We start from the raw sequence: 10,450 nt of genomic DNA, 5'->3' as shown, positions 1-10,450 counted from the left end.
GAACCAGTGAGACGTTGGTCCTGCTGACAGAGGCCGAACCGGAGGAAATGGTTCTGATCGACTTTATGGGTTCTAGCGGTTCCAGGTCCAAACGGAACCGCAGCAGAACCTCAAAGTTCCCACAAATATTCAACAAATGATGAAATAAATAAATGTTAAGTTTCCCGATTTTAACAAAATAATTAAAAACCTGGAGACCCCCCCCTCTCTCTCTCTCTCTCTCTCTCTCTCTCTGTTTCTCTCGACCCCCGTGACGTCACCAGCTCATCGGTACACCCTCTCGGCGTCTCGCGCTCTCCGTCTGTCTGTCTCGAGCGCAGAAACAAGCTGGAAGATCAAAGAGCCGAACTCACCTGTCTGAACGCTCACCTGGCCGCGCGCCGCAGTCCCTCCGTGTGCGCGTGAGCGCGTGTTGGAGCGCGAGGGAAGTCCAGAACCCCTGAGGAAGAGGAGGAGGAGGAAGAGGCTCGGAGTTCTCCGGAGTTTTCCCAGATCATGGAGCGGACTGGAAGTTTCCTGCTGCCCGCGGTTCTAGTCCTGGTTCTCCTGGGAGTTCGGGGAGCGCGAGCGGACACCTTTCAAGGTAAGAGGACGGTTCGGTTCGGTTCGGTACCTGGTGGTGGCCGGGGCGTCTGCGGAGGGAACAGGGGAGTTCTGAGTGTTGGCATCCAAGTTTCCAGCTGGAAAATCTCCTCCTCTTCCTCCACTCTGCCCGTCGGTTCGGTTCGGAGGTTCTGGAAACTCAGCGGCCCTCAAACATCCTGCAGTCTTTGTTTCCTCTTCCAGTTCGGTTCGTGTCCCAGAAGCAGCCCAGCAAGAACCGCCAGGTTGGAACAGAGAGGGATCTTCCGGTTCTGGTTCCGGTTCTGGTCTCATTCCCCTCTTCCTCAGCAGAACTTTGGGTCAGAACAAGAACAGGTTTTATTCCTTAAAGCAGAATTCATTGATCATCAATCAGAACCAGAACCAGCTGATCTGTTGGTCATGTTGTGATCTGTAGAACCCAGTAGATCCGAGTAGAACCAGGTTCTGAGCTGAGATCCATCAGAACCGTCTGGTTGAGTTTGGGTCTTCCTGTTCTGCTGCACTGATCTCATTTGATTTTCAGAATCCTGCAGCTTTGATTCTGATTTCCTGATTTGGGTCAGGTCTGGTACCGGTCCGGGTCAGATGGGAACGTTTCCATGACGGAGTAAAAAGAGGAGGAACTCTGAGCTTTTAATAATTATGGCTCTTCCACAGCTCTGGACCTGCTGGGGGGGCGGGGTCAGATACCATCAGGCTCTTCTGATGATGATGAAGGCTCTACAGCAGTGATGAAGAATCTCGGTTCCGGACCAGCAGCTGGACCCTTGGAACCGGTCATGAACCGGTCTCTTTTTTTTTCTTTTAAAGGTTTTATTTGATAGTTAATTGACAGGAAAGTTGGTAATGAGAGACAGGAAAGACATGCGCCAAAGGTCACCAGGTCGGGAATCGAACCTGTGACGGCCGCATCAAGGACTAAGGCCTCCATATGTGGGCTGTGCTGAACCGCTGCGCCGCCACAGAACATGAACTGGCCTCCAACTGGTTCCATGTATCTACTGTTGGTCCAGGCCGGTTCTGATGACTGAACATGGTGTCATGAAATGTAGGAGAGTTAGCTAAAAGAAGCTAACTCTCCTCGCTAGCCCTTCCTCCAGATGTTTAGCCTAAAAATGAACAAAATTAAAATCACATAATTTACAATAAAGTTACAGGAATCAGAGCATTTCATACACAAAGAGCAGAGCCATCTTGTCTTCAGCCCTGGATGGGCTGAAGACAAGATGGCCGACCCTGGGTGGGCTGAAGACAAGATGGCCGACCCTGGGTGGGCTGAAGACAAGATGGCCGACCCTGGGTGGGCTGAAGACAAGATGGCCGACCCTGGGTCCCCCGGTTCAGTCTGGACTGTCGGGTCTTTTCCAGCTGCTGTTCAATAAATAAATATGAATTATTAACAATCGCTGGAGAAACCATCAAAAACCTCATTGATTAAATCGGATTTGAACAAATGTTTCTACTTTTTAATTTTCATGATGTTGCTGTGATTGATTGATTGATTGATTGATTGATTGATTGATTGATTGATTGATTGATGGTTCTGGCCATGGCGTCATCATCTCACAAAGATTAGAAGATGACGTGGCAGTCGGTGGGTTGCTGGTTCGATTCCCGATTCACCTGCCTCTGGTTGTGTCCTTGGGTAAGACGCTTCACCGCCTGGCCTGCTGTGGGGTCAGAGGGCCCAGCAGGGGGCGCCGGCGCACGGCACTGAACACACCCACATACACACTGAACACACACACTGAACACACACTGATGACCTGCTGTGTCCAGGTTCAGGACTGTCGCTGATTCAGGACTTTACCTTTTCCTCTGAGTGTGTTTTACAGGCTGTGTGTGTGTGTGTGTGTTGCAGTATGAGTTGGTGTTGTGTTCAGGTGCAGTCAGCTCTTTGTTCTGTCTCGTCAGGGTTTTAATGAAGCTCACAGATTAACACACTAACCTCAGGTGTGTGTGTGTGTGTGTGTGTGTGAGGGTCCTCAGTGAGATAATTATCTCTATTCAGAAATGTTTTCAGCTGGGGAACCTTCTGGACCGAACCCGACACACATGAGGAACAGATGATCTGAACTTCAGACCCACTTGGTTCGGATCAGTGATCCGGTTTCCTTGACCCAACACAGCTGAATGAGTTCAATTCTTTTTTACCAGAACCCAACAGAACTTCTGCTGGCCATCTCATGGCCTCACTTGGTTCTGGAGACAGGAGTCCAACCGGGCCTGGTTCGGTCCAAACCTTAGCTAAAAGTATCAGCACTGCAGCTGTAAAAGGTGTAAACTAGCATTTCTTTAGTTTGTTTTGATTTTTGGCTCAGAACATAATGAATGTAATGCGATAAAGCTACTAGCTAACAGGCTAACTGGTAGCACTGCTCTAGCAGCGTAACCGTTAGCTGCTTTAGCAGCGGGTTAGTCCTTGTTTTATTGTTCCAGATTGGAGCTGCTCGCTGTAAAGCAGATTATAAATCATTGAACAGAACCGGCAGGAGGAACTAGAACCTCCAGAACCTCTGCAGGTCTGGACCTCAGTCTAACCCAGGGCTGGTCAGTCCTGGACCTGCAGCTCTTATTGTCTCCCTGGTCCAACACACCTGGATCCAACAGCTGAATCTCCTCAGCGCAGTCAGGTTCTGCTAACGACTCATTATCTGACTCAGGTGTGTTGAAGTAGAGACACATCTAAAAGTTACAGGAGGCCGGTTGTATATTTGACTGATTCAATGACGAAAAGGAGTCGGGTGGATTTTTAGATGAACTTTAGTGGATTAAGAATGAACAAATCAAACGTACTAATACATGACAGAGTCGGAACTCGGCTAACATGCTAACAGCTCATTTTCAGAGGGAGACGCACACACACACTTCTTCTTCAAAACTCCAGGCTCCTCCTTCACTTGTTGCAAAGGACCATGGGACATGCAGTCCGCCCCGAACCAGACACCAACTACCAAAATGCTAACCAAGTAACTGCAACTCAAATAGCCACCTGTACTGGACTACCATATTAGAAACAATAAGTCCAAGTAAATCCTGGTTAAATCAAAACAAATTCTCAACAAGGCCCTCCAGGCCTGGTGTAACCCATAAAGTCATGGTTCTGGTTCTGTGGTTGATCTGCTGCTGGTACCGACCCAACCCTGCTAATGTCAGGAGCTGTCCTGGTGGATCACCTTGGTGGGTCATGTGACCATTACCGTGACAACAGAGGAGATCCTGATGCTTCTCAGATTAACCAAATTATTCCTGCAACACGAGATTAAGTCAGCATGTCTTCCCCAGATTAACACACAGTGACACACACAGTGACACACACAGTGACACACACAGCTGCAGAGGGTCTAATCCTGTCCAGAGATGTCAGTGTGTGATTAGTGTTTGGGTCCAAATCCCTGATCACAGTCAGGATTATTGTTGGAGACAATGCTGAGAGTGTGTGTTACTGTGTGTGTTTGTGTTACTGTGTGTGTTACTACCCTAACCCTTGTGGGAACCATGTTCCTGACACATATGACGTTGTGGGGACCCCCTGCTCTCTGTGGTCCCCACAAGGGGAAACGCTGTTTTTTGGGTCGGGTCAGATTTAGGACGAAGGTCTGAGTGACTTTTACAGCTAGGCTGTAGAAATGAATGGAAGTCAATGGAAAGTCCCCACAAAGATAGCCAGGCAAACATGTGTGTGTGTGTGTGTGTGTCCACACCCCCTGCTGCTGTGTCAATTCCTCCAGTAACTATTCGACCCGGTTCTGATGTATGAGTGTCTTGCTGGTCTCTTGGGTCGGCGGCACCGGGTTTGCTTCTGGACCCGGTTACCTGAACTGCAGTTCTTCTTCAGAAACCTGGATGAAGAGGTTTGGTTCTGGACGGGCTCATGCCGGTTTCTGTCTGTCAGAAGCAGGTCGTGTTCAGAACCTGCCGGGTTTCCTGCGTGCAGAGCGGCAGTGAAGGCAGCGCGGTGCGTTCGCTGCCTGCGGGTCCGTCTGAGCGCACTTTGCTAACCTCTGTGGGCCGAGACGTCTTTGAGTTTCTGGGTCACGGCGAGCCGGGCGGAACCGACCCGCTTAGCGATCGTCTGCAAGTGTGTCAGTGTAACCATGGCAACCAGGACCCCTGGGACCGGCCCGGGTTAAGAGAGGCTAACGACTCCCTAAGATGCCGGACCCACTTCCTGGTTCTGATTGACTGGCCCAGTTTCTCTCTCTTAGCTGCAGATGACCTTCTTAGGTCAAAGGTCAGGAAGGAGAGCAGCAGGACCTCTCTGATTGGGTCCTGCAAAGGTTCTGGAGTGGTTCTGTTCGGGTTCTGGACCCACAGCAGGTCTGCTGTCCTCTGATGGACATGTTGGCTAATGAGACTCTCCTCCTCCGGTTCTGGTCCACTCCCCCCGAACAAGGAGAAACCTCCAGCAGAACCAGAACCACATGAGGTTCTGATGGGTTCTGGTTCTGAGTTGGTTGGTATCTGTTACTTTTCAGGAGAACCAGAACATTCTGCTCCAGATCTGGTCCGGTCCATTGGAGAGGTGGATGCAAAACGTCCCCCTCCTCTTCCTCGCCTGGAGGCGCTGCAGTGAGTGAGGAGGAGGAAGAAAGAGGAAGAGGAGGGTCAGATAATCAGTGTGTATGTTACAGGGTAATTATTAGTAATTAGCATATTATTCTAATACCGTCATGCAGACAGCCTCGAGTGCAGCCAGATAACACACACACACACACTCTCACACATGCACACGCATACACACACTCTCACACTCACACACTCACACACACACACACACACACTCACACACATGCACACGCATACACACACTCTCACACTCACACACTCACACACACACACACACACACTCTCACACAGCCAGAGGCAGCAGGCTGAGTTCTGCATAATTCATGTTTGGCCGCAGGCGAGTTAGCTTGGTGTGCTAACCCTGATGCTGGTTCTGTTCCTGCTGGAGATCACAGTTTACACACACACACACACACACACACACACAGTTCCAGAGCATGTATTACTTCTCTAAGACTGACGGGAGCATTCAGGGTTCAGTTTGGACGGTCCGGTTTGGTCCTTCACTTTGTCTCCCGCAGAACTCCTTACAGCCGGACCTGACTGGACATCTCTTGTCCCCTCTCTGTGTCCTGTCCCGTCTGTCTCTGCCAGGCACGTGCAGAGGGAGGGGGGAGGAGTGGGGGCTTGAGCACCTGCCCCTTTTGCTCCTTGCCCCAAAGTGCCCTTTTGGTCAATTTTTTCTTTTTTTTTTGGTATTATTTCCTAAGCCCTCTTCTGACACATAACAACATGTACTAAAATTATTAGGTTTTTTGTTGGGGGTTTTTGAACAACATAATAAGCCGGTCACCTTGTTACCTTTGACCTTTTGCCTGTGACCCAGTTGCCTCTCCGCAGTGAGATAAGGCGGCTAACTGGAGCTGAACGTAGCGAACATTCAGATTACAGATCAGTTTTTGGTGAATTAAAATGTTTTTGGTGAATAAAGTGGAGCAGACCTGCTGCTTGTCAGATGACGGAAAACGTTGAAGTCTCGTTTCTGCTTCAGCGGTTTAAGCAGAGAGGTAATGAGATACAACAGACACTGACAGGCCTCTGTCTGCCTTTCTCTGAAGAACTACTGAGGGGAGGAGACAGCCAGGTGAGGAGAAACTGTTCTTATCTATCGATTCAGGATTTTCATCATACAGGCTGTTGTTGTTGTGCTATTAGCTAGCTGCTAGCTAACGACTCTGCTAGCAAAGCTAGATAACTGAAAGCTTCTTCCCTGTATCGTTAATGATATCAGTCATTCTTCAGTATTGATTATGCAATAGGGGAACATCGCCCGTCCAAAACCGATCATCTCCATAATGGATACATGTCTAATATCCTTTGCTGCATAAAGTACATTGCATTTATTCTGGCGTTGGGTAAATGTAGCTTGAAGGAGAATAGCACTTAAATAAAAGACCAACAAGGATATTAATTTAGAATTAAAAATAACTCACCTGAACTACCATGATAGATGTAATGTATGTAATAAAAGTCATTAATGAAGGGAAAAACTCAACCAGACTTTAAGTTTAGGTTCTGGTTCGCAGAGTATGAAGTTACATTTGTTCCCCAATTATTCAATGAAAAAAAAAACTAATCTGACTTAAGTAAAATAAAATTGTAATAAAAACTTTTGGAATTGTAATGATTTATTGTTTTAGAACAAAAAGTTTAGTTTAAAAAACATTTCTTAATTAAATAACTCATTTTTGTCTTGTGAACTTAAAAAGTTATTTACCAAACATAAACTTTTATTTGCACACATCAGGAATCTTGTGTTGTGATTTTAGGCCCCGCCCACGACGTCATGTGAGAATCACAAGCAAAACTTTGAGTCACAAACAAAAACTTAGAATATCAAGAAAAGATTCTGACAAGCACAAATAAGTTTGTTGTTTTGTAAAAAAAAAAATTCACTTCATGAGACAAAAATGTGTGATTTTAATTTTAAAACAAGTTTTTTTTAGCTAAACTCAGCAGGCTTTTCTCATGGTGACATGCATTAACAATTAAACTTTTGCTGTTTTTCTTTTTTCTGCAGTTCCACCTTAAAGTTTGCTGCAGCTCTGCTTTCCTGAATGAACCATCTTCATCTCCACTGCAGCAAACAGGCAGCTCTGTTTTATAGATTACAGTCACTAAAAGGTTGCATTGTGCGCTTATTTATAGTTTTAATAGTGTAATTCTGTAAAGACAAAATGTCTGGTGGTCCAGCTCTGATTTACATATCTTGCTAAATTGCGGGTTTGAATATTGCAATACTTTCCTATAACAAAATAGACCTGCAGAAAGAAATTACTAATAAAATATCTTACATATGCATGCATATGTAAATTGTGAATTTACATAACATTATGCATAATGTTATGCTCTATATAGAGATTTACCTTAGCTTTGATTGTATATCTCACGATTTTGTAATTTATCATTGTTTATTAAACTCTGAAAGCTGAGAGGCTTTAATATTCTGTCCTAGAAGGAGGTTAGATGGGCCCTTTGTTTTGAGCACCTGCCCCTTAGTGGTCTCTGCTGTCTCCTGTCCCTGTGTGTGTTGGACAGCTTCTGTCCCTCAGCTGTCATCACGTCTTGTCCAATCAGTTGTGAGGATCCAGGTTGTTAGCTAGCGGCTAACTAGCCACATGACACATGAGCTGATCTGGTTCCACCCAGATACTTGGGCTGAGAGTGTCAGTGAGTCGGGAGCTGACTGAGCAGCTTCCAGCCTTCAGGATTCTGCTTGTTCTTGAAGAACCGACCAGAACCGATTCTCTGGGGTTCTGCAAGGAGTTAGTTTGGATCAGAACCAGCCGACAGTATGGGTGTATTCAGACCAACCCAGGATTAGAGTCCTGAATCCAAGGGCGTAACTTTGTGTTGTTAGTTGGTGGGGCTGATCAGTGGAGCTGATTCCTCCCCCCACCCCCTTTTTTAAATAATGATTTCTATGTCATTATAATACCTAAAACATACAATTTCACTATGAACCGATTTGTTTTTACAATGATATGTTTTATAATGTATGTAGAAATAATTATTTTATGGATAAAAGAAAAAAAAAATTGCTCTTGAGGCCCCTGGTGGCCGCGGTAGGTACTGCACGCTTCGCTGGTACCATGATCTGCAATGAGCATCCAAACGTCCAAAGCTCCGGTCAGAAGTTAAGTTAGCAAAACAATGTCTCAAAAGAGGACTTATCCTTCAGGGATGGAGAGAAGAAAGAGGAAGAATAGAAAAAAGTCAAGATAAAGGTTTGTTTTAATGTGTCCTGGTGATACTGGGGACATGCATAAACATGTCCACACCGGTCCTTCAGGAAGTTATGCCTATGCCTGAATCAGACTCTAATCCATTTGTCTAGAAAGTCCGAGTCTTGCGGAGGTCTGAATGCAAATTTGAATTCCAAAGCGGACTTGAAAAGCGAACTCCGATCCGCCTAAAAACCTCGGTCTCGGTCGGTTGAAGTGAACTCTAAACCGGTAGAAAACCTGTCTGAATGCAACCCGACTAGAGACCGTTCCACAAGCAGGAAGTTAGCTACAGCGCAGGACATTCTGGTCATAGATTACCGTCTGCTCTGGGTTAATGCCGAGGTTGTGTCGGTTGTCATGGCAACGGGTCTGGTGCCAACACTAAGCAAGGAAAAGCAGAATATAAATGGTTTGAAGTTGTTTTACAACTGTTTATCAGCTTATTGTCCCATTGCTGTGGCGCTCTGCAGATGCTGTAATTTTTAAACCTTTAATAAATTACAAAAACTGAACTAATCACCTCGTTTATTTGAACATAATCATCAAATAGGATGGAGGAATTTGCTTAGTCCTCTCTTGTATATTGATAGAAACCAAACTGGTTATAGATTTATATCAAGGAGGAATATATACAAACATCAGCAATGTCCTCAGCTTTAAATTAAGTCATGTTTACAGAAATCAGATAAGAAATAAAGGCGCTGCGATCATTTTGTGACAGATTCCTGCTCATCCCGCATTGGAACAGCCAGGCAGTGGTGGAGAAAGTACTCAAAAAATGTACTTAAGTAAAAGTACAAATACACAGACACAAATGTACTCAAGTAAAAGTAAAACTACCACATTAACATTTTACTTAAGTAAAAGTAAAAAGGCTTTTAAAAATACTTAAGTATTAAAAGTAAAAGTACTTGCTGAATGCATTACCTAATCCCTAATACAACATCATTAAGTGAACAGATCATATTTAATTTTAATACATTAGAGATGTGCCAATTTTAATGAACAGTGCCACAGATAAAGCATGTTTTTATTATGTTTACTCTGTAACATAGTTTAGACTTATATATGTGATTCTATGCATCTTAATTTCAGGTCTCCTGTCCTAACATAGCATGAACTTCACTTTTTTTTTGCCACTAGTGGCTTTTATTTTGAAAGAAATCCAACAGAAAGGGGATGGAAAGAAGGTGGGTGGGGGAGGACATGCAACCAGGAGCCAGTAGCAGAGTTGTAGTCAAGACCATTGAACCCCAGACCAAGTCAAGGCCAAGACCAGCACCCCGTGCTACGTGACACAATAAAATTAAGTTTTACCTTCAAAATTGCTTCTCAAATTGATCTGAAAACTCCACATTCCCATAAAACACCTAGATATTAAGTACTTAGAGCTGAAATAAATTTAATCAGTAAAGATCCGTCCAGAAGAATCGGATCGTTCCTGAATGTCATATCAATGCAGACTTTGGTCACAGCGTTGTTCCATATATGCGACACCTCAGTCAACACCTCCACACAATAATTCAGCGCATGAGTGACAACTGTTTTTCATCCAGATGCAACATGTGTGTCTCAGTACAGCTAGCTTTGCTAGCATCACGTCCACAGATCTTACCTTTCTTTAAGCTTTCCTTCCAAGTGACGCTAAAAGTTGGACGAAGTCCCCACCGTCTGTGAAAGCGAAGCGCTGCTGATTTTACATGTCGCCATATCTTATGATTTATGCAGCGCTATTATACTACTGACGATCAGACAGACATCTTCTCCCGCTCAGAGGAAACCACTGCGCATGTCTGGAGCTCCGCGTGCGAGTAAAGGTGGAGGCCATAGACATAATATAAGCATAGACGCTTCATGGACCGCTCCGGTGCAGGAAATACGGCGGCCATCTTGGAGCGGTATACCCTCCTACTTTGCTCAACCAAAACAGCAGAAGATGCCTCAGCACTGAGGGATATTGTTGTTCTGGTCGATGGATTATTGATGCGAGGGCTCCACAGACAACATTTCACAAGTAAGATGGACATATTATTGTGTATATATTGTGATTAGAATATTACTTTACTGTA

General features: G+C 45.2%; 1 protein-coding gene across 1 annotated transcript in view; it reads left to right on the top strand.

Annotated features, from left to right (window-relative positions):
- Nucleotides 1-259: 259 nt before the first annotated feature.
- ptprma (protein tyrosine phosphatase receptor type Ma) overlaps nucleotides 260-10,450 on the top strand; it is a 50,700-nt gene continuing 40,509 nt past the window's right edge. The window contains exon 1 of the mRNA XM_007576329.2: nucleotides 260-583. Within this exon, the coding sequence (XP_007576391.2) occupies nucleotides 496-583 (88 nt within the window). The 5' untranslated portion in view covers nucleotides 260-495. The remainder of the gene's footprint in view (nucleotides 584-10,450) is intronic.

Source organism: Poecilia formosa, unplaced genomic scaffold (assembly GCF_000485575.1).
Source record: "Poecilia formosa unplaced genomic scaffold, Poecilia_formosa-5.1.2 Scaffold404, whole genome shotgun sequence".
Taxonomy (NCBI): Eukaryota; Metazoa; Chordata; class Actinopteri; order Cyprinodontiformes; family Poeciliidae; genus Poecilia; species Poecilia formosa.
Note: the sequence above shows the minus strand (reverse complement) of the source record. Positions and strands in the feature narration are given on the sequence as shown.